This window comes from Macadamia integrifolia, unplaced genomic scaffold (genome assembly GCF_013358625.1).
Source record: "Macadamia integrifolia cultivar HAES 741 unplaced genomic scaffold, SCU_Mint_v3 scaffold651, whole genome shotgun sequence".
NCBI lineage: Eukaryota > Viridiplantae > Streptophyta > Magnoliopsida > Proteales > Proteaceae > Macadamia > Macadamia integrifolia.
This window is the reverse complement of record NW_024870505.1, coordinates 211708-236758: the sequence shown is the minus strand read 5'-3', so window position 1 is coordinate 236758 and position 25051 is coordinate 211708. Positions and strand designations below refer to the sequence as shown.

Below are 25051 nucleotides of genomic sequence, written 5' to 3'. Positions count from 1 at the left end.
TGATATGACTCCACTATGGAATGTTTAGGAAGTACAACGGCTTACCGGACGGGTTGTGGCACTTGACCATTTCGTCTCTTGTGTGGGTGACAAATGCCTGCCCTTCTTTAGGACGTTGAAGAACTTACAGTATGCAAAGGAATTTCTTTGGACGTTGGAATGTCAGAATGCCTTCAAAGCTTTGAAAACTTATCTCAAGTCACCACCTCTCCTTCTTCGGATAGAGCCAGGAGACGAGCTATATGTCTATCTAGCGGTCTCACTAGTAGCCGTCAGTGCAACATTAGTAAAGGAACAAGAAAAGCACTAGCACCCAATCTACTATGTCAGTCACATTCTCCCAAATGCTGAGATAAGAAACCCAGGCTAGGAGAAGTTTTCCTTCGCCCTAGTAATCGTCGCTCGAAAACTAAAGCCATACTTTTGGGCTCATTCGATCATGGTACTAGTGCAATGATTGTGTTTATGGTGGACAGTTTACTTGACATATGATACCATGATTCTTTTTGTGTGTATATGAGGATGAGGTAGAGGCCAGTTTTTGATGGTTTGACAAGGGGAAGGATTCTTTTTGTGTACATATATTTTGATACTTGGATTAATGTAACATAATGGATTACTGTAAGTAAATTCTAGAAGTTTGTACATATATTATTAGGTACCACATAGATGCACTGGATGAGTATTATCCTTCATTGATTTTATATTATCCGCTACAAACTCTTTTGATCTCAATTATTTATATCATTGGATGTGGTGTTGTGGACTCTTCTAGAGTAGGATTCTGGGGTAAGCGAGCTGAATGGGTACAATAAGGTATCCAGTGCCGACATGCCTGTGCCATATGAAGGTATTTGTGCTATACTGGAACATAGATTATATCATTGGTCCCAACAATCCCAATGGTCACCCAACAATACAAGCTAGCTGCGAGTCAGGAGTCTGCAGGTCCCGACAATCCCATCGATCACCCGAGTTATAGAACAGTAATGGTCTCGGCAGTCCCATCGGTCACTTGCACTGTGAAGGTGTATATAGCTACGGTCCCGGAAAACCCATCGTTCACCCACACTTTATCACCCTTTAGGATTAGCCAGTACCTAACCCCCCACTGGAAAGGGTGTAGCATCAGGGTCTATGAATCTTAATAACGCAATACATCCATCCAATCATACATCAGTGGCCGCCACTCTAATACCGACCTCTAAGCCCACGGTTGGCCACGCCGTGCCTTAGACCATCGATATTACAATCATTACCACCTGTCACACATCGCACATCCTTTGACCTCTAGGCCCACGGTATCGAAAATGCACCTCGGCCACACCACGTCCTAGAACATAAGAGCAATAGTCATAACTTTGCTACTGACCTTTGGGCCCATGGTACTAGAAACACACCTCAGCCACATCGTGCCCCAGACCATCAATAATTACACTGTGAATTCCATCTATAGAACCACAATCACACACAATCTCATGGGCAACTACACGTGTCCCAATTTCCATGACATTTTATTGGGCAAGCTGATCCTCTCCCTAATGTACAAGCAAAAAGTAGTATATGCTTCAATCAAAGAGACTTGGCTGAAATGGCCATGAATTGGGAGAAGATTGTATTGTATAATCTTGCAAAATAATTTAGGAGTGGGCCTCCAATTTGCAAATTCAACCCAATTCACCGTAACACCTTCAGTGATATTAGCCTTAAAAACCACCAACTCCGTACTTTTGAAAAAGCCCTTGGAAGAAGTCCAAGGTGGGCAATAGATCTTGGTACCTAAATGAAAGACCGATTATTTGCCCAAACTCGGTTGAGGTGAGAGCAATGTCGCAACCACATACCCAGTTTTTTACATTAAACTCCCTAGTATGGGGATGCTTGTTGGTAAGGTTGCAAAAGAAAGTGCGTACCAGCCGTGGGTAAACTTCCTCTTCCACATTTAATATGGCTTCCCACCCTAAAGCCGCAAACCTCTCTTACACCCGAAAAGTTCAAAGGTAATATACTCTTATTGGATGCTCTACAATGATGGCCTTTGAGCAGAATAGTCCCCAATTCTTTTGATCCACAATAGTTCTAAGCCAATAGGGGTCGAAGTTCTCATCTCCTGCCATGTGAAGTTGAGATGGAGAGAGAGTGATTCTATTTCCAAATGCAGTAGAGAAGCCACAAGAAGAACCCTATAGCATGAAAGATATATTTTTAGGTAAGAAAATAAAGTAATGGATACTTGAAACCTTAGGCAAAACAGAACACTTTAGCACAGCAAGAAAAATTTACAAAGAACTATAACAGGTCAATAAAACTTTTCTAAAGAGAAATGTAGGAAAGTAGGAGATCATTTGCAACACTTAAGAATAGGAAGCACATGCAACAAGTAAATATGCTTTGTGTAAAACAGAGAACTCATGGACAACAAGAAATTTCATAGAGCATGTCACACCCCACTTTTAGTAGACCCAACTTACCCTATAGGAACACCGGTGGTGTGATTAAGATGCTTACCCATCTTACGAACCTACTAGGATCTCTGATAGCAGTACCTTAATGATTCACAATCTCATAACACAACCAACTGATAGCAACGGAATCAGAGTATAATAGAAAAACCATAAGTAAATGGGGAACATCTAGTGATAATGTACATATCCATAACCAAGTTTATCCATTTACAAGTAGTCATGACTTATATATAATAAGTCCAAAGTATGCCATCCACAATTCTGTATCAAAATATCAAAAGTATGTTGCACATCTTATGGTGCTACGTAAGCACAGACATCACAGGCACAATCCTGATTATGCTCCCCTGCTTTTGGCATCAACCAGTCACTCACTCCATACTCAAGTCCAGAGTTAAAAGAGTCACAAGCCATAGGCACGACCGCACCTACATCATCATCTAAAAGGGGGCATATACGTGGGGTGAGCTTTTCAACTCACTCAGTGAGGGGTGGGGTTCATGCACAACCAAACAAAGACAATCACATAAATAATTCATGATACATGATTACAGGAAATAAACACATAGTCCATGATGCTCATGATGCAATTCATTTATTTTATTATCCACCTAACAATACAAATAAGTCTAGTAAATGCTACTATGGCACATTAGGCTGTATCACTAGTCTTGGAACTGCCATTGACTACATAGCAATAAAAACCTAGACCATGATGCCTGCCGGCCCCAGTATGCGGCCATCGTTCACCTAGCAAACCCCTAATAACCCCCTCCTAGCAGTCACGAAGTCGGTATGTCTATTGACCATGTCGAATAAGTTCCCGCCTCTGGTAGCAATCACATCATACCACAGGTCATCTCCAAAGGAGACCCATCCTCCATCGTAGTCCCGTAAGCCTGATAATAGGTTTTTGTTGGATGTCATGTGTTTGGAGCATCCATTATCGATTACCTATTCGGCTTCCACCTTATTCCTCAAGCATACCTACAACAGCAGTTCAGTCGTACATTGGTCCCCCTAATCTCATGGGTCCGTTATTGTTAGTGTCGAATGTTCCTATTTGAGATGTCCTTGAGTTTCTTTGAGTTCTTTGAGACTCAAATGACCCATTTGGTCTTTAAGGAGCATAATAACTTTGAGGTTTATAGGACCTTTGGGTTTCATATTTCTCATGAGGTCTATAGGACTCTTGAGGGTAGTTCCTATTACCTTGGTATTGCCTTTGGGTCCTCTTATATGAGTAACTCCTTCGTGGTTGGGTTCTTCTGTATCTAGGCATAGGTCTAGAGTCCTCTTGAGGCCTATATTGCCTTTTTTGGGGTGTGTAATAATAAGCATGGTTAACTCTGGTTCTTGGTCTCGCATTTTGAAAGTTTTTAGTCTTTCTTTTCCTAGTATTGCATTGATTTATAGAATGCCCTGTTTTCTTACAAAAGCCACAATTGACATAAGAAGTGGATGGTTGGTTACCTTGGTCACTTATTCTTGGATTCTCATTTTGCTTTTCTTTTCTCCTAGATGAATTGTGTCCATCATAACCCAGTCCTTCTCTTTCATTAGGACCTTTTCTTTGAGATCCAAGGAGGTTTTCAAGGTTTCTTTGCCCTTGGGTAAAGGTGCAAAGGGTGGAGTTTAACTTAGATTTTTCTTCCTCAAGTTCACTCACCTTTGAGGTTAATGCATCCACTCTTTTGTTGAGGATGTCAACTTCCTTTTTCAGATTATGTTTATCTAGTTCTGATTTTAGACTCTCTTCATATAAGGCCTCGAAGGCTTCTTAAAGTTCTTCATTTGAGTCATTTATCAGAGAATCAGGTTGCGTTTGACATACTTCTTAATCTTCATCTCCAAGAGCCATTAGAGCTACGTTGATGACTTCTTCTTTGGAGTCACTCTTTTCTTCTTCATCACTTGAATCCCATGTGGCTGCATAAGCCTTCTTCTTTGGTTTGTGTGGGCAGTCAGTTCTGAAGTAACCTGGCTTTCTACACTCAAAACACACAACATCTTTAGAAGAGGTTTCCTTAGTTTTGAATTTAGACTTACCTTTTTCTCCATGGGTTTATCTCTGTAGGATTTGTTCTTGTGTTGCATTTTCCCTTTCTTCTTGAGGAATTTTTTGAACTTCCTCATGATGAGAGATATCTCTTTTTTCATGTCGACCTCTTCATCTTCATCGTCGTCACTTACCTCTTTTATTGTTTGGGAAGATTTTAACGCTATGGTTCTTCTTTTGTTCTCAAGAGTTGATTTATCAGCTTTCAACTCTACGTCATGAGTTTGTAAAGACCCAAGCAAGTAATCCAAAGATATCTTTGTTAGATCTTTGGCTTCTTCTATTGCTATTTTCTTGGGTCTCCAAGCTGTTGGCCTCTCAAGATTTTTCTAAATTTTTCAACATTAGTATAAGTCTTACCTAGACTCTTAAGACTATTAACAATGTCTGTAAAATGAGTAAACATAGCAGTAATAAATTCATTTTCTTTTATAAAAAATTCTTGTAATCGGAGACGAGTTGATCTACCTTTCTTTTATTTACCTCTTCCGTAACTTCGTGTGTGACTAGGAGCATGTCCCAAATTTCTTTGGCTATATCACATACTATGACTCGATTGAACTCTTGCTCGTTGAGGGCACACTGAAGAAATATGATAGCTTGGAAGTTGTATTGGATGAGGACTATGTCATCCACTGTCCACTCGTTTTCTTCCAATCTTTTCTATCCACAACCTTGGTGATGATGTATGGTCCATTCTCTACGGCCCTGCGAATGTTATACCCACACATGAAGTTCTTAAATCTGTACTTCTAGAAAGAGAAGTTTTCTCCATTAAAGTAAGGGGGTCTCGAGGCGTTCATGCCCTCTGGTGGTCCTTGGGATGTGGCCATGGTCTTTGACTCACTTTTAAGAACAAAATAGTCTTAAATAATTTAAGCTCCCGCTCTGATACCAATTGAAATAACGTAGAGTGGGGTGAATAGGTTATACTAGTGGAAATTTAATCTTTTTGATCTAATATCCCAAAGTGTGATTACAAATTACAAATAATACCGAATAAGTAAAATTAGAGACAATCACACAATATGAGATTTATAGTGGTTCGACTCAATCCAAGTCTAGTCCACTTCCTACAAGAATCCTTTTGAAAGGTATTCTACTAGTTCTCCCTTTCAGTACAGTGGGTTAGGTAGAAAACCTTTATAATTTTTTATGGATAAGAGTATCCTTACAAATCCCCTTTACAGGCAGAGAGACGCCTTTACAATCTTCTTTGCAGGCAGAGAGGTGCCTTACTCTTTTTAGGATAAGAGAATCCTTACAATCCTAAGTATAGTCTAGAATTGTAAAACAGAAATTAAAGAGAGTGGAATAAAGAGGAATACCTCTGGTGTGGTGCAAATGATGATAAAGAAAAATGAATGATGCACCTTTTATAAAGTCTTCTTGTAGCTTTGACTTACACAGAAAAATATAGAAGACTTGATTTAGACTTGAGCTCTTCTGAAATGTGGAAGATCAAACTACTCAAGTGGGATAGAGTGATTTTTTTACTATTGTATGCTCATAATAAAGCTCTTATTGCTCAGACTTGATTGATAATTAATTATGAGCATCGTAGGTATTTATAGGAGAGATTATGAGACCTTTTTAGGTAGTAAATCAGACTCTAATGGTCATATTTTGGGTCTACCGAACGACCACCACTTATAATCGGTCGACCAGAAGGAGCCGTTGGAGATAGAAAACTAGCTATTACAAATGGTCCAGCTATGTGCTGATCGATCAGGACTTTCATCCGATTGATTGGATATGGCCTCAGATAGGTCCGATCGATCAGGAATTCCAGCCAGTTGACTGCCTATAGTTGTCCTGTTTTTGAAAGACAACTATCATACTGATCAGTCATTAGTATTACGGCCATAACTCTTCGATCTGATATCGGATTAGCCCAATTCAAGTTGTGTTTGGAATCATGAATTGATTTCCTACAACTTCCATAAATGGTTCAATTCCTGTACCAACTCTAGGAATTCCCAAAATTCCCTTGAGTCAGGTTATAGTGATTTTCACAGAAAATCACATCGAACATGTATTTCTAATTATGTTCTACACGACCTATGGACGTCCGTGGTTGGTCAAGAAATGCCCTAAAGTCATTTTAGTATGATGATATGTGATGCATGAAGTGTGTGCACATATACATAAAGAGAGTACATTATACAAGATGTACTGGACCATATTAGGGTCTTCATTTTGGCTTGAGTCTTGAAGTCTTCATCTTGTCTGGATGATTCTTCTTTTGTCTTTCATCTTCTAAGCTTTCATCTTGTCTTAAAGCTTCCACTCTAGATCTTCGTGTCATGACTTGATTCTTTAAGCATGCATAGCTTGAGCTATCTTCTTGTAGGCCACAAAGTGTAATCCACGACTACAACTAACTCTAATGCACATAATCAATGCATAAATGCAACAAACATATGGCAATCACAGTATTTGTACCACCTCGGGCACACCGGATTTTGTCTCATGTACATAACAATCACGCGACGATCATGTTACCGGTACCTTGGCCACATAAGATCCTGCCACACATCAATATACATTTTATATCATTTTCATCAAAATATAACATGTGATAGAAGATCTTCATCATTTAAGCAATTTAAATAATCATGCGAGAATCTACACATGTGAGCAGTTCTAAAATGATTAAACATTCCCAAAAATAAAAGTCAACCATCCGTCACCTTGTTTAAGTTCAAATGGATCGGGTTCCAAGTACAGCCACTGAGTGTTCAATCTAATTCTGACCTCGGGATATGTGCATGTCACTATCCTAGGCACAAAGGTAATCGAACATCAGTACGTATCGAGAATATCAGGAGGGGCCCATTATGAGGGTAGCGGTCAGAGATGGACTGAGATGTCTCTCTTCCCTTGGGGGAAAGGACTTGCATCTTGATCTCTCTCCTCCCTCTTTCTCTTTCATGTGAGGGGAGGGGTTCGTGTCGTGTGTGCTTTGCTTGCAGGCATCGCACCGCCATATCACCGCTTGGTGATACGTGGAGGCCTATTTCGCAAGATTATAAAATTCATCATTTGAGACAGGGGTTTGATGATGGTCCAATATGGGGATCAGGATCATACAAATGAGGTTTGGAGTCGCCATCTAGGGTTGTAGGCCTAGGACCCGAGGGTGGGCCTGATTCCTGAGAAAAGGGCCCGAAATTTGGTCTGGTATAGAGATTTAAGGTAAGTGTCAGGTTATAGAATTGAAAACGTGTTAGGCACCCAATCTACTCTATTCAATCGATCTTCCTACTAGATGCTTGAGAATGAACATTTTCCACAATTATTACTGTTCCATATGCATGGCAAAGTTATCACACATATGTACGTTAATTGAATTCAAGCTACTATATACACTAAAACAAGGTCTATATAAAGTCTACATTATGACAAGTTGGTTGAGAAATTGTACCTGAACTTAACTCTTGTTTTGGGTCAAGAGGAGTGGGTCCCTGATTAATACCGGCTCGGACTGTCTTTCAGATTCGCCTAGCTCAGGGGAAGATGGTCTTTACCTCCAACTTCCCTTCTTAAGAGATGCTGATTGTGATGGTATTCGGACAAAGTTCTAGCTAGGAATGGTTGCATTTTGATTTGGATTCGGATAGAGCTTCGGCTAGGGAAGGCTATTTTCATATTTGGATTCGGACAGAGCTTCAGCTAGGGAAGGCTATTTTTGGGTTTGGATTCGGACATGACTTCAGCTAGAGAAGGCTATTTTTGGATTTGGATTCGGACAGAGCTTTGGCTAGGGAAGGCTATTTCCTACTTTGAATGAGGTGGCACTCCGACAGAGCTTCCGTTGGGGATAGGCTAGGGGAGGGTTAGGCTGAGGTGGCACTCCAGCAGAGCTTCTGCTAGGGATAGGCTATTTCTAGAAAGATTTTAGGGGCATTCGGATAGGGCTTCCGCTAGGAATGGCTATTTCTAGAAAGAAACAGGCTGACCTAAAAATGAAGTGAAGAACTCCAAAGTCCTGAAGAACACTTTGAAGATCCAGCTAAACTCCTGTTCTGACCATCCCTCTTGTCTAGATAGAATCTGCTGTAGCTAAAGATACAGTCTAGGCCACGCCCTTTTGCAGTCATTTGATACAAGGCCAAGAAACTCTTGATAGAGAGTGGTAACAAACTGGCTCTCAGTAAGTTGGACAATTTACAGTTGTCTGTAAGGACCAAGAGCTAAATACCATTCCCTGAGTTTGCCTTGGAGTCTTGCAACAAATCTGGACAAGACAGTGACCGTTGATGCTCCTTCATGAAGTAGTTCAGCATTAATCCATGCATGAAAATCAGCAATTCGAGATGCCCATTTGGAAACAGGAATATCATCCAAGGTAAAAGATTACTTGGGGTCCTGGTTTTGATATGGTGGAAAAGGTGTAGGAGGGACAGGAGGCCATCTGGGTGGTTCTTCAGGATTCTGAATTTCAGGATCATCATCCATTTCAGAAACATGAGGTGCAGCAGGTTGAGGTCCTTCATTCATTAAAGAAGGAAGAGGGTCTGGAATTGTAAGGTTTATGAGGAATTCAGAGAGTGTGTTTTTGGGAGGGGAAATGATGGTATGAATGGATTTAGGAGGAGTGGTAGTTATAGGGGCAGAGGATGGAGGAACTGGTAAGGTTGTCTGAGATAGCTTAGGAGGTGGAGGTGCAGGGTATGAGACAGGCATAGGATATGGGGTAAATGGAGGAGGTACTGGTAGGGCATCTGCAAATTCATCCTCATAGTCACTAAGATCCATAAGTGCAGCAGTGGATGTCCAAGCTGATGGTATTCTACTGCAAGCACACCTCTGAGTGCTCGTGTTCTTTTAGGAAGAGCACGCTGTTGTCATTGAAGTTCTTTTAATTCTTCAGTAGGAAAAGTCCTTGAAGAAGAAACAACTGTTGGTGCAGGAGAGGCATGCATAGCAAAAGGATCTTGTGGAATAAAGGCCGGAACTATGACTGGAAGTGGTTACTGTTGCTGATGAGAAGAGGCAAAAGAGGGAGCACGGGGTTATTGTTGTCGCATTTTATGAAGCTGAGCTTCAAGGTATCGGAGTTGCTTTTCTTTCTAGCCAATAAGGGCAAAAGCTGCAGTAGTATCAGCAACACTAGAACTAATTCCAGCAAGTTCAATATGGGCCTGATCAATTTCTCTTCGGAGAGATTGGGGAAGATGATCATGATGGGACAAAGTGCCATGGGTTTGTTGAGTTTGGACCAAGATATGCTCAAGGTACTAGTTCTGGACAGTAGCATTTTCTGCCTGCCAATTAAAAGTTGCTTCAGTAGGAGAAATGGGTTTCGAACGTCCTGTGGCTTGAACTGATGGTTTAACCTTGCAGATTTGTCTGATACCATGAACATCTGGACCAGAATCATGGGAAACAAGAATATCATCCAGGGTAAAAAATTGCTTGGGGTCCTGGTTTTGATATGGTGTAAAAGGTGTAAGAGGGACAGGAGGCCGTCTAGGTGGTTCTTCAGGATTCAAAATTTCAGGATCATCATTCATTTCAGAAACATGAGGTGCAGCAGGTTGAGGTCCTTCATTCATGAAAGAAGGAAAAGGGTCTGGGATTGTACGGTTTGTGAACTTGCTATAACAAAGGACCGTTCGTAAGGTAAGGTCTTGGAGTATTTCTGGTGGAAGAGGTGGAGGAAGGAACAATCAAGGTTATGGCCAGGTGGTGGTGGTAGAGATTGGGATGAAGAGGCACCAGGGATTAAGGGGAAAAGTAAAGGGATAATGGCAAAGGTTGAGGTAGGTCAGGAGAGGAAGTCTGCCAATACATTTTCTTTTCCTTTTATGTGTCTAACATCAAAAGACCACTGGGAGAACCACTGAGCCCATCAGAGAAGTTGTGCATGAGGGAGAATCTTATGGCAAAATTCAAGCATGCATGGGAAACTGGACATGTTGACTTCCTTGAGGAAGTACTGGTAGGGCATCTGCAAATTCATCCTTATAGTCACTAAGATCCATAAGTGTAGCAGTGGATGTCCAAGCTGATGGTATTCTACTGCGAGCACGTCCTCTGACTGCTCATGTTCTTTTAGGTAGAACACGTTGTTGTCGTTGAAGTTCTTTTAATTCTTCAGTAGGAAAAGTCCTTGAATAAGAAACAACTGGTGGTGCAGGAGAGGCATCCATAGCAAAAGGATCTTGTGGAATAAAGGCTGAAACTTTGATTGGAAGTGGTTGCTATTGCTGATGAGAAGAGGCAAAAGAGGGAGCACGGGGTTGTTGTTGTTACATTTGATGAAGCTGAGCTTCAAGGTACCAGAGGTGCTCTTCTTTCTGGCCAATAAGGGCAAAAGTTGTAGTAGTATCAACAACACTAGAAATGGTCGAAAAGGACTCCCAGTGGTTTCTAGAGTCGCTTTGCTTGATAGTCGGTTTTTGCGGTACCATCAACTTGAACATCCACTGCTGCACTTATGGATCTTAGTGACTATTAGGATGAATTTGCATATGCCCTACCAATACCTCCTCTATTTACCCCATATCCTATGCCAGTCTCATACCCTGCACCTCCACCTCCTAACGTATCTCAGACAACCTTACCAGTTCCTCCATCCTCTACCCCTATAACTTCCACTCCACCTAAATCCATTCATACCATCATTTCCCCTCCCAAAAACACACTCTCTGAATTCCTCACAAACCTTACAATCCCAGACCCTCTTCCTTCTTTCATGAATGAAGGACCTCAACCTGCTACACCTCATGTTTCTGAAATGGATGATGATCCTGAAATTCAGAATCCTAAAGAACCACCTAGACGGCCTCTTGTCCCTAAAGATTCAAGGTCAGCGTCCTGAAGATCTTCATGATGAAGAGAAGATATCATGTGCATGACCTTATCTTTCTTTCGAGACAGAGGGCAATTTTTAGCAAAATGTCCATTTTTCCCACAGACATAACAAGCAGTGGACTTGCTTTTTCCTCTATATTGCTTTTTTGTGAGAAATCTCCATTTTCTCTTTGGAGAATGAAAGGAGAACTTGTTTTTAAGTCTAGGCTTCCATTTTTGAGAGAAAGGGGGAAACCTTCGGTGATGAGAAGTTTTCTTGGTAGCACAGTCACAAGATTTGTCACCTTTGCACTTGATTTTGAGATAACCCATTCTAATGGTGAGGTAGCAATCCGTTTTCCTGCTCCTCGACCCCATCCTTCTCCCTTTCCAACTTCTTTTGGAATGATCCAGGAAAAAATACCCATCAAATCTTTTGATTCTAAGGGTGATCCAATTTACTTCTTCCAGGATCCAGTTACTGGTCATAAATATTTTGACCTTTGTGACTATGATGATTGTCTACAAGACTCCGAAGATGACTTCCCTCCCTCTCATCACTCTCCTAGATGAAAATCTATTCAACATCAGTTACAAGATTGTTATACGGTCTTTTCAAAAACACCTACCCCATCTAAATGGACTACTCTTCTTAAACCTAAGAAGACTCCTCCTTTGAAAGAATTGGTACAGGCCTCTCGTTTTGATTAACTACAAGTTCCTGCTACTGATAAAGAGCAGTTTTTTACTCTTGAGATAACTCCAGATCTCATCCGTCAATGGATCCAACAAGGTTATACTCATCTCCATCTAGGAGCTATTAAGTTTGCTTTCTCTTTCCATGGTCGAAAAGGACTCCCAGTGGTTTCTAGAGTCGCTTTGCTTGATAGTCGGTTTTTACGGTATCAACATGCCGTAATCGCCACTGTTCAGACTACATTGAATGCCAGAATAGTGTTTTTAACGCTGTATCCTAATTTTAATATTCCTCTATCTGACCCTCTTCTTTCCACTGCCCTGAAATTCCAAATCCTTATTACTAGTGTCCCTCAGAATGCTATCACAAAGGCTGCGACCGTGCACTACCAAATGGCTTATCGCTTACAGAATCATGCCTTTGTTCTTCTAACAGGCCATTCTGAAGATGCGTTATTTATTACAATGGACTCTAACCAAGTCCCTTGTTGTACATATGTTCCCCGGCAAATATCTAGAGATGAACTTCTTCATCTCTTACCCTCTTCTCGGGTTAAGGCCTATGAACAACAAGTCTCCGCCTCTCAGCCACAAACCCCTCCTGAACCAGTTCAGTCTACGGACCTAGAGTATATTACCCATTCCAATGGTGAGGTAGAAATCCATTTTTTTGCTCCTCGACCCCGTCCTTCTCTCTTTCCAACTTCTTTTGGAATGATCCCAGAAAAAATGCCCATCAAATCTTTTGATTCTAAGGGTGATCCGATTTACTTCTTCCAGGATCCAGTTACTGGTCATAAATATTTTGACCTTTGTGACTGTGATGATTGTCTACAAGACTCTGAAGATAACTTCCCTCCCTCTCATCACTCTCCTAGACGAAAATCTATTCAACATCAGTTACAAGATCGATATGAGGCAGGTGATTCTTCTATTGGTCCCCTGAGTACTGAATCAAAATACCCTTTCATTGTCAAATATGGAAACCCCAAATTATCTACTCAGCCTACCCTTTCTTCCTGCAAATCCCCTCCAAAACCTGATATGCCTCCTCCCATCATTCCTCTCTGTTGTATGTATACTCCCGGCTCTTCTTCTTCTTCCCCCTTATTCGTCAAAGCTGTTGGTGCTACTGGCAGTGTAGCATGATCAATAAGCCAGTCATTGTGTGCATCGAGGAGGTGCTCTATTCGAGGATCAGTGAGAAGGTCGATCTGATGAAGGTCCCAAGCTTTATCATGACGGACAAGAAGTGGAGCTGGAACTTGAGTTCAACAAGAAACTAATGACCAATCAGATGGAATTGGAACTTTTCTATGCCACGCTTGACTGCTAGGATTTCTTTTCTCGTGTTTCGTGTTGTAATGGCCTATGTATGTATGGCCCACGTTTGTCATTTGTAATACATATCCTGGTGTCCTGTATGTTCTTAACCCTATATAAAGGGCTTTTGGCAGCCTTTAAATTTCTTTTTGGCTGATGAAAAATTTCCTCTCCCAACATGGCCAGCTTTGCTTCTTCAGTTAGCCCATGCTACTGTGTTCTCCAAGTTTGACCTCAAAGCAGGTTTTTGCAACCTGGAATCATTCTGGAAGATAGACCAAAGACAACGTTTTGCATTCCCACGCTTGCTTAAATTTCGCCAGAAGATTCTCTCTCATGCACAACTTCTCCGATGCGCTCACTGGTTCTCCAAGTGGTCTTTTGATGTTAGACAAATAAAAGGAAAAGAAAATGTATTGGCAGACTTCCTCTCCTGACCTACCTCAACCTTTGCCATTATCCCTTTACTTTTCCCCTTAATCCCTAGTGCCTCTTCATCCACACTCTCTGAATTCCTTACAAACCTTACAATCCCAGACCCTTTTCCTTCTTTCATGAATAAAGGACCTCAACCTGCTGTACCTCATGTTTCTGAAATGGATGATGATCCTAAAATTCAGAGTTTTCGGGAGGGGAAATGATGGTATGAATGGATTTAGGAGGAGTGGTAGTTATAGGGGTAAAGGATGGAGGAACTAGTAAGGTTTTCTGAGATAGGTTAGGAGGTGGAGGTGCAGGGTATGAGACTGGCAAAGGATATAGGGTAAATGGAGGAGGTAATGGTAGGGCATCTACAAATTCATCCTCATAGTCACTAAGATCCATATGGGATGAGATCCGGAGGTATCTCAAGAGTAAAAAGCTGCTCTTTATCAATAGTAGGAACTTGTTGTTGATCAAAACGAGAGGCCTGTACCAATTCTTTCAAAGGAGGAGTCTTCTTAGGTTTAAGAAGAGTAGTCCATTTAGATGGGGTAGGAGTTTTTGGAAAGACCGTATAAGGATTAAGGAGGGGAGTAGGGGTAGCAGGGATGACTTAATCATCAGGGACATAAGAAAGCTCATAAAGATAATCTAAAGAGGAAGAAGAAGATTGGGAAGAAGTAGAACGACGGGGAGATGAAAACAAAGAAGAGGAAGGGGAAGCCATTAAACAAAAGAGGGTTTAAGGTTGGCAAAATCCAGATCTGAACCAACACCACTTGCTAGAGAAATTAGAGTAGGTAAAGACACAGCTAGTCGAGGCTGATCAAGAACCCCCTGATCATAGTTGACAAAGATCTCTTCGTAGACCCGAAGAACCTCAAAGGGGGGATTTCTATCTCAAGAACACTCAAGAACACTCAAGGGAGGGGGGCTCAAGAACATATTGTTTTTGACAAAAAACTGGATCTAACTAAGAACTTGGATTGAAGATCCAAAAGATCCGAAAGAACACTTCTAAGATCCGAATGAGATTTTGGATCTTAGCGAAGATCGCTCTAAAGATTAGAAGAAAATCAAGAGGGGAGGGGAGGAAAATTTCACTACAAAAGAGCGAGGTGGGATTCTGGTCCCTGAAATCTAAAGGATGGGGTATTTATAGTTTTTTCTGGCCAATAGGAGAGGGGGAAGCTTTTTATCCAATGGACGAAACGGGGGGTCTTGCCTAAAGTGAGGGGGTAGGGCTTTTGTCCAATGGATAAAAGAGGGTTTTAAGGGAAAAATAGGTGGGGAGGGTTTTTTTCCACTGGGTAAAGCGGGGAGTTGTTTGGGAGAGAAAAAAAGGGTTTTTTTTTGGCTTTGAGTGGGTGAAGAGGGGATTTCTTCACCCATCGGGTCAAGGGACTACCAATCCCGATCATTGACGGTGGCGCGTGGGACCTAGTCAAAGTGCCCAGGTATGGTCAATTTAGGTAAGTAATACGGGCAATGTCATTGGTGGGTGATGGATGATGCGTGGGTAATGGCCGAGGGGGTGCGGGCATGGGCAGTGGGCATGTGCATACATGGGCAGTAGGCATGTGCATGCATGGGCAACAGGCATGTGTATGCATGGCCTGCTGGCCGGCATGCACACGCGCATGGGCTAGCCTGCTGGCCAGCTGCATGCAGCAAGGTAGTATTGCAAGGCCAGCAGGCACAAAGGGGCATAGCATGGCTGGCAGGGCCACGGGCCTGTGCTTGTGGGGGTGCAGGGCAGCAGGCCAATGGGCAGGTGGGCTGTGTGCAATATGGCCATGGGGCCTGGCAGCATGGCAGGGGGATGTGCAGCATGGCAGGGGGCTGTGTATGTGTGCAATAGGCCATGGGCAGCAGCCATGCGCCACTTCCATGGGCAGCAGCCATACGCCGCTGCTATGGGTAGCTAGCACGCATGCGGGCGCTCCTATTGGCACATGTTTTTCTATGACAATTACGGGAGATCTGTTGGTTTGATTTTAGCGTATCATATATCTTTGCAATCATATTTCCAAGTACTATCCATCTATACGGTCATCTTGACTGGTTTCCTTTATATATATAAAGCCAAAATTGGACCCCTTCTCTCTCACACTGGGATTTCTAGGGATTCAGGTCCAAGAGTGTTTCCAGGTTATTTGTGTAGGTAGGGGATGAATTTTAGGGTGTTTGTGATAGGTAGGGGACTTTTCCAGATTTCCAATGGGACTGTCCATGTGTGCAGCATATGTGCGGGAAAGTGTGATTTTCTGAGGATGATCGCGGGAGATCTACCGGTTCAATTTTGATGTGTCATATATTGTCAGAATCATGTTTCTGAGCACTATCCATCTGTATAGTCATCTTAACCAGATTCCTTCATATATAAGAAGTCAAAAGTAGACCTTTCTCTCTCCCGTGTGGGGATTTCTAGGGTTTAAGATAGGGGAATGTTTCCATCAGCATCTCTATTGGTTGGAAGTTGGAAGTCACGTCCAAGATCCATATTTCATCATAGTCATATGAGGATGACAAAATTGGGTGTCTATAGAATGCCCCTCTTTGGCCAAGGCCTGTGCCAACGGCTGAAGGGCAAAGAAAAGAATGACCACATTTTGTCACCCGGAGCATGTACTGTTGTCATCTTGCTCAGTTATGATGGAGTTGAAAAATGCAACAGATAATATCTCCTAACTACTTTGAAGTTGAGGACTTACCTAGGGCTGCCAATTGTGAAAGGAATTCATTGCTTTTCCAATCCTGCAAAAAGGTTAGTACTTTGATCTTTGAGTTTCCTTAGCTGGGCTTCACATATGCCAGTTCAGGGAATTTGGTCTCCATGCTGGGTCCTTTAACCCAATCTGGACTATCTGGGACTGATGGTTATAAGAGAAAATTCACTATTCTTCCAATCTTATAATCGGTAAAATAATTGATTCTTTGATTTTCCTTAGCTAGGCCTTATATGCACCAGTTTAGGGAATTTTATCTCTAGGCTGGTTCTTGCGAATCAATCTGGGCCATATGGTCTTCCAGGCGGTTTTTTCAAACCTGGTTAGGCTATCTATTTTTCCAGGCGGATTCTTTCGAGCCAAGCTGGGCTATCTGGTCTTATCAATTACAGAAAAGAAATTTACTGCTCTTTCTACCCTGTAAAAGATATTAACAATTGATTCTTGATTTTTGGTTCTTAGAATTTTGCTTTTTGCTTTTGATTTGGAATTTGATTTGAATTCTAATGCTTGTTTTGGAATTTGAATTGAATTCTGATGCTTGAGTTGGAATCTTTTGATACAGAATATTTTTATTTATTTATTTTTTTTTATAAAATGGTCCCTCTCCCCTATTCATTCTTCATTTTAGCTTTTCTGAGTGTAGTGAGTTCTTGGAGCCCTCTAGTTTTTCTTGAAATTTTCCTTTTTTTGTTCTTGAAGTTCTTGAGGCTTCTTCATCTTGTTCTTGAAGGAGGATTCATGTGGAGAATTTGATAATCTTATGGGATTTTATGTAATTTGGAAAGCATTCTGGGGCTTCCTACAATTTTGGAAAGTTCTTGGGGCTCCTTACAATTTTGGAAAATTTTTTGGGCTTTTTGCAGTTTCTAAAAATATGGCTGATAGGAGGAAGAGGAAGACTCTGGGAGAGGTCCAGCTCGAGAGTTGCAGCAATCCTTCCCACAAGGACGAGGGCCTGGCCAATTGGTATTCTGGGTAGACTCTTCACAATAGCCGGAATCACATCTGCAACTCCATATGGGGTTCATGGGTAAGTCTTTACATTGTGCTATTCATTTTTTGATTATTTTTTATTTTTGTCTTGTTTTTATTTTTCATTGCTTTTACTTTTTGTCATCTTTTTCTTTTATGCATTCTTTATTTATTTTTTTATGCATCCTTTACCTCTATTAGCATAAGGGGAAGGAACCACCTACCTTGGCCTCATATGGGCACCCGAACATGGTTCAATCATGGCATAGGATGCTCCCTCAGAGAGTAAAGGAGATGATTGATGCATCCTACCTGTGTTGGGTAGTTGTTGTAGAGACCCAAAAGTTCAATCCGGCACTAGTGGGGGCCCTGATGGAGCGATAGTGGCCAAGTACTCATTCTTTCCATCTTCCTATTGGCTAGATGACCATCACGCCCCTATGCTTCTATGCCTTGATAGGCATTCCATTTGGGGGTAGATCTATGACCCTAACCGTAGGATTTTCGATTGCCAGGGAGTTTGCAGATCTGATCGGTATCACCATTAAAGTCGGCCAGACATGCATCCGCGTAGGGGAGATTAGTGCCCGATGGTGGAAAGTCGGCTTGGGGGAGAATCTAGGCAACATGTCTCAAATAGCGTGTTCCTTCCTACTGTTTTCCGTGGATCAGTGCCTCTTTAGTGACCTCCGAGGGAGAGTAGATATCCGCCAGGTGTACTTCCTCAGAGATCTTCGCACAGTAGATTCCTGGGACTGAGGCGGGGCTGCCTATACATATCTCCTGCGGTCCTTGGATCTGCTGTCTTATGGAGATAGGGGCCTCAAGGGGGCAGGCTACATTATCTAGGTAACTTTCCTTCTCATATCTATTTTCTTTCAGTCATTTGGTTTGCACTTTCTTACTCTGATTTCTTGAAACAGCCCTAGTGTTTTGAGCACCTAGGGACCATAGCCCCTAAGCTAAGGGATCCTGAGACATTATTCTTCCCCCTGGCCACAAAGTGGGGAGATAATCAGGTGGTCCGGGCCCAACGCCATTCTCCGAGGACCACTGCTCATTGTCTTTTGAACGATCTCTCTAAGGTATGCCATGTCTAACACTGAAACTCCTTTTTCCTTATGCTTGTTCTTTACTTTTCCTTGGTTTTGCAGCTTAATTGGAGCCCATTCCACGACATCATATTTTCGGATTTTGAAAGAGCTAGCCTTGGCTCAACAATTATTCCAAAACAGAGTCCTTTTCCAGGGTATGTGGAGTCATGCCTGGAACTTGGGAGAGAGAGTAATACCTCAATGGTCAGACATCGACCCACGCCCCTCTCCCAGTCTTCCTCCACCTACTATGCACTATCCAAAGATCATCCCAACAGATGAGCTAAGGCGCTTAGCTAACGGAGTATGGAAGGACTCCTTTCTTGATCAAGATAGGGACTACGGAGCCTTCCTAGAGGAGGAGACAGTGTGCATCCCTCTCGGTCCCAATGGCCTAGTGGTATGTTGCCCTTTCTTGAGTATTTCCTGTAGATTCTTGCTTGTTTTGGTCTTAACTGATGTTCTTTCAAGGGAGAGTGAGACATGTAGATCCTTCTACTATTCGGTCACATGCCAATGTTACCGATGATTCATAAGCAAGGCCCTCTACCAGTGCTGGTGACTCTCTATGGGTTGCTAACATCTCCTTTTGTTGCTTCCCTACCTGGACCTATCCCAACGCAGCCAACCCCAGTCTCCCTCATCTTCAGGAGCTGAACACAGATGTAGATGCTTCCCTTAGGCTGCTTATTCCTTATGATTATGTGAGTATCTGATCATTTTTCAATTGATTCTTGATTTCCTCTGGCTGATATGCTCTTTCTCAGGTGTCCTTGGAGGTCTATGCTAAGATTAGGAGGATGCACTATGGCCTGTGCAAGGTGATAGTTGCCAAGGATCGAGAGATTGCACGGCAGGCTGCACTGATTCAGGACCTGACCTAGAGGCTGAAATAGGTCGGACTAGCATCTGCAGATTCCCTAGTGCTTCATGAGGATGGTTCAGAGTACGGCTCAGATGATGGATTTTGACTTATAGGGATTTTTTCCTATATTTACTGAAAACACAAACACATGGTTATTTTTTTTCTTTTTCCTTTTTCCCTCCCCTTGTTTATTCATCATTTTATTTCAGCATCTTATGAAAACTTACTTTTTGGCACAAACAAAATCTTTCTTTTTTTTTGTTTTTTGTTTGTTTGCAATGTTTAGGCACAATCAGTTCTATAACTCAAGTCATAATTAGAATAATAGGGATGACATGAAAATTCAAATACTTCCTCATTCCATTACCAAGTGAATTACATAAAAAGGGGGACAATTTTCCTGCCACAGGTGGGATAGGTGAGTAATAAGGTGGGGAGACGATTCTTGAGGTGGGTGAAAATTCACTAACTCTTCTAGGTCCGTCCCCTCGAGCCCGTATTGTCGGATGATGTACATAGGCAAATAGAAGGATGTGGAGTCAATCCCATCAATCTGACATAGTTGTGGCCAGGGATCTTCATCAGAAAATCTTCTTGTGGCTTCCTTGGGCCCCTCCATACGATATCCTGCACAGTCCTTTCCTGCAAGTATTTTTTCCAATCGGTGATAAGGTCGAATTCTAGAACTTCTCTCTTTTTCCGGTAGCAAAAAACTCCGAGTGGGCTTCCCCTTAATGGCTTGGCGAGCTTCAGTTTCTATGGCCAAATCTGAAAAATAACAAGACTCCACTGATAATGATCTAGTCGAAATCTATGGCTATAGCTCATGTCATCAAATCCCTTGAACATTTCTGCAAGAACCATAGGGGCGATGTCACCTCCCTTCTTCAACTGTTATACTACCTCAATCAAAATAGACTGTGCACCACACCCAGGAGTGCAGAGAACATAACGAGCTATCATACAAAGTAAATAAATATCCTGGGATCTCTGCTAATGGATTCCTCCCATTGGTAGATATTGGATGAAGAACTGAGCCACCTTTAGAATGTCGATCTTCCCATACCTGAAAAACTGCTTCGCTTCTTCTTCTTTCCATCCAAAGAAATCCTAAATTTCCTCTAAGCAATCTTTCTTCAAAGAGGGTTGGAACAAACTACCTTTGGATGGAGATAACACACAAACCCGAAATTCTTTAAGAGTTGGGCAAATCTCTATCAATCCAAACAGAAAGACATGTAGGTTGGCATTCCAGTGTTGAGGCAATTGCCGGAGTAATTGGTGATGTAGCTTCACACATCCAATCCAGCCCAGAAATGACACATTCATGGATTCCAGCAATCCTAGTGCCCACATATTTATGTCTAAGAACAATTTCATCAATGTCTTATCCAACGAGCCCATGAGTTTTCCTGAAACCAACACAAACAACGAGATATGACGATTTATCAAAGCATTACTCAGTAGCTAATGATTCAAACAAGCCTTTACCACTGTTGCATCAAGCTCTTCTCTTTTTTTTTTTTTTTACTTTGACTAACCAATGGTGGAGAACAAAGTAACCTTGATAAACTGGTGCTGGGTGGCAATTTTCTTGTAGGGGATAGAACCCTGGATAAGAATGTATAGACCATAGGTGAATGACAGATACATAATGGCTTTGTATGCCAAATGGCTATTCTTAGGGGATACAAGCTATAATGATCTTTTAAGGTACTTTGACTATTAATCAAGGAACCGATTTATTGCCTTTAAATGGTTGAGACTGCACTTGCACATGTCAAGTTGCCTACGTATCCCTCGAAAGGAATCAGGTCTGACGTAGCTTAAGCTATTCACCCTTTCAGACATAATATTTCTTGAGTTGATCTATATTGACCATTCCGGGTATTTCTTTGCTGTGGTGGTCTACGAGTTTCATAGCTTTGCCTGGTAGAATTCCTTTGATAGTGAATGGGCCGCTCTAGTTGGGCCTGAACTTTCCCTTTGGATCATGAATTAGGGCTCTTTATTCTTAAAGAACAAGTTCACCCACCTCTATACGACGGGGCTTCACATTCTTGTTAAAAGCCCTGGCCAGTCTCAGTTGATATTTCTTCAGATTATCCATAGCTTTCATACACCTTTCATCAAGAAAATTGAGCTCATCATGTCTGGACTTCACCCACTCTCCTTCAGGTACCTGACTATCAAGAAGCACCCTTGGGGATGGTATCAGGAATTTCACGAGTAGAACCGCCTCAACTCCATACGCCAAAGAGAAAGTCGTTGCCCCTATCAAAGATCGTAGAGAAGTCTGGTATACCCATTAGGCAAGGGGTAACTTATTAGCCCAATCCTTATGTGTTTTTGCCATTTTTTGTCGAATGACTTTGATATTCTTATTAGCTGCTTCTACTGCCCCATTGGTCTATGGCCTGTAAGTGGTAGAGCGATGCCTTCTGATACCAAACTTTGTGCAGATTTTGTCGGTCTTGCCCCAAAAGTGGGATCCCTGATATGATATCAATTCTTGAGGTACTCCATATCGCGCAATGATATTTTCTTGGATGAATTTGGATACCTTAGCAGATGTGAGGACCGCATAGGACTGAGCTTCTATCCACTTGGTGAAATAATCAATGGCTTCCAAGATTAACTCGTTGCCATTAGATGCTTTAGGGTTGACTTTTCCAATGATATCAATGCCCCAATTGGAGAATGGCCAAGGTGAACTGAGCAAATTCAACTCTGTTGGCAGGATATATATGATGTTAGCAAATATCTAACACTTGTGGAATTTTTTGATAAAGTCCACGCAATCTGCTTCCATTGTGTTTCAGTAATATCCTAGCCTGAGGATCTTCTTAGATAACATCTTGGCATTCATGTGGGGTCCACAGAGACCTTGATGAATTTCTTCCATAATAGTTGTAGCTTGTTTCTCATCCACACACAACAACTGTATTCTGTCATAGGATCTCTTGTATAACAGATCCTCTTGAAGAGTGAATTAGGTGGCATATCTTCTCAGAAAATTCTTTTCTCTGTCAGTTGCTTCAACCGGGTACTTCCTTTCCCTGATGAAATCCACTATGTAAGAGAACCAAGACCGACCATCCATAGTGAGAGAATTCACTAAATTCTGATAAACGGGGCTGCTTCTTTATTCTACCAAGTTAGACCCTAGCCATAGGGTTGCATTCTACGATGGAATCTAAGGTTGTAAGGGCATCAGCAAACCTGTTATCCCTCTGGAAGTATTCGAACAAAATCTTTTCAAAGTGGTCAATCACCTCTTCCAGATGTTCTTGATATGGCTTCAACTTTTCATCTCTAGTTTTTCACTTTCCTTGCGTCTGACAAATGACAATGGATGAATCTCCATACACCTTGATCCTTTTAGCCCCAATGGTCAGGGCCGTTTCTAGGCCCAAAGTACAAGCTATATACTCAGCAATGTTGTTGGTACAGGGGAAGTTGAGGCGGAATAACGAAGGCAAAGAAAGATCGTTAGGAGTGACAAGCAATATTCTCGCACCACATCCCTTCTGATTGGCTTCTCCATCAAAGCATAACTACCATTCATTAATTGGCTTCTTCATCTATTGCAGAAATTCCTTTACCGAGAAAGGCATCATCCAAGGATCTTCCATCTTCTATGGGGTGAGCAGCCAAATGATCAGCTATGGCCTAGCCCTTGATAGATTTTAGAGTAACATAAGTGATGTCAAACTCTGATAGCAAAAGTAACCAATGGGCCATTCCTATTAAGGCCAATTTCTTGAAGAGATATTTGATGGGATCCATCTTTGAGATCTAGTGCACCGAATAGAAAACCATGTAGTGTTGCAACCTGTTAGTTGCCCAAATCAATGCAGCATAAGTTCTTTCCAAAGATGTGTACCGGGTCTCATATTCCAGAAACTTCTTCCTGAGGTTATATATGGCATGCTCTGCCCCCTTTTCTATCTTCTTCTATGCTAACAAAGAGCCCATAGAGTATTCTCCCATAGACATATACAATTGAAGTTGTTCTCTTTCCACCGACAGTGTTAATACTGGTGGGTTCATGAGGTATCCCTTGATCTTGTCAAAAGCTTCTTGGCACTGGTCATTCCATTTTGTTGGCTGATCCTTCTTCAATAGCTTGAAAATTGGTTCATAGATTATAGTCAATTAAGCTATGAATTTGCTAATATACTGGATGTGACCTAGAAATCCTCATATTTGCTTCTCAGTCCGAGGTGTGGGCATTTTTTGAATTGCCTTGATTTTGATAGGGTTGACTTCAATGCCTATTTCACTTACCAAGAAACCTAACGACTTTCCTGCTCTCACACCAAACACACACTTCTGAGGGTTCAACTTCAGCTGATGCTCTTTGATTCTTTCAAAGAAATGCCTTATCGCGGGAATATGCCCCTGCTGATCTTTTGACTTTACTATCATGTCGTCCACATAGACTTCCACATCTTTATTCATCATGTTATGCAATATGGCCGTAGCTGCTCTCTGATAAGTTTCCCCGGTATTTTTTAGCCCAAAAGGCATCACTTTGTAACAATAGGTTCCCCACGGAGTGGTGAAGGTTGTCATCTCACAATCCTCTGTGTGCATGCTTATTTGGTGATATCCCGAGAATCCATCCATAAATGACAATAAAGCATTCCGTACCATATTATCCACCAATACATCAATGTGACATAATGGGAAGTCATCTTTAGGGCTCACTTTGTTAAGATCTCGGAAGTCCACGCACATCCGTACCTTTCCATATTTCTTTGGTACTGGTACAATATTGGCCAACCAATGGGGGTACTTCACCACCTATAAGAACCCCGCATTCCATTGCTTCACAACTTCTTCTTTGATATTTTCACTCCATTCTGGTCTCATTCTTCAGAGCTTTTGCTTTACCTGCTTTGCCCCAGGGTAAGTCGACAATCGATGCTGCACAATGTTGGGGGCGATACCAGGCATATCGTCATAAGACCAAGCAAAATCCTCGATGAATTCCTTCAGAAGACTAATCATTTGTTCTACTTCTTCGTCATCAAGGGTAGTGCCAATTTTTACCTCTCAAAGGCATTGGTCGGTTCCTAGATTAATAACCCAAGTATCCTCACAGATGGGTTGGGCTTTCTTTGGTTTGCATTATTTTATTAATTCTTGATATTTATTAAGATCATCGAAAAAAGGAGGCAAGTCATACTCGGAATCAAAAATTTCATTAATGAAAGGAGTAATAGACTCGACATACAAGGACTCTGTACTTGCAACTTCTGCTATACCAGTAATGTAGTTATCTTCATCACTTTCCTTAATCAGCATTTGCTGTTGTTCCATTTCATGAGTCACCCAATTGAACTCGTCTTGGAAGAAGACTTCAAGTCCTAGTTGCATTTTGGTGGCGGATTCATCAAACCACGGCTCCACATTTCTACAAAAAGGGAAGTCTTCTCCTTCTTTCACGAAGTACCCATTGAGAGTAGGGTAGTAAGTGACAGAGATCTTTCTAGTCATCCTCAGCACTTTCTACCCTTCAGTAGCTGGGGGAGTGTATCCGAGACCATTCTTTCCTTTGTTCATAGCGAAACTAGGCTACTTTGAAACTCCTTGATGATATTTCCCCAGTCCCA

At 41.8% G+C, this 25051-nt stretch overlaps 1 protein-coding gene across 1 annotated transcript; it reads right to left on the bottom strand.

Moving 5' to 3' along the window:
• Nucleotides 1-4429: 4429 nt before the first annotated feature.
• LOC122069562 (neural Wiskott-Aldrich syndrome protein-like) lies at nt 4430-9285 on the bottom strand. The gene is made up of 4 exons (XM_042633614.1): nt 8888-9285; nt 8729-8792; nt 4515-4853; nt 4430-4453 (listed from the first exon to the last, which is right to left on the bottom strand). The coding sequence occupies exons 1-4, from the start codon at nt 9283-9285 to the stop codon at nt 4430-4432; spliced, it is 825 nt and encodes a 274-aa protein (XP_042489548.1).
• Nucleotides 9286-25051: the final 15766 nt, after the last annotated feature.

What these genes read in the sequence shown, in the direction of transcription:
- LOC122069562 (XM_042633614.1), bottom strand. Translation starts at nt 9,285, where the DNA reads ATGGATCTTAGTGACTATGAGGATGAATTTGCAGATGCCCTACCAGTA. An exon ending in TATCAAAACCAGGACCCCAA is followed by an intron (nt 8,793 to 8,887) that starts GTAATCTTTTAC and finishes TACTTCATGAAG; the next exon opens with GAGCATCAACGGTCACTGTC. An exon ending in ATAAACCCATGGAGAAAAAG is followed by an intron (nt 4,454 to 4,514) that starts GTAAGTCTAAAT and finishes TTTTGAGTGTAG; the next exon opens with AAAGCCAGGTTACTTCAGAA.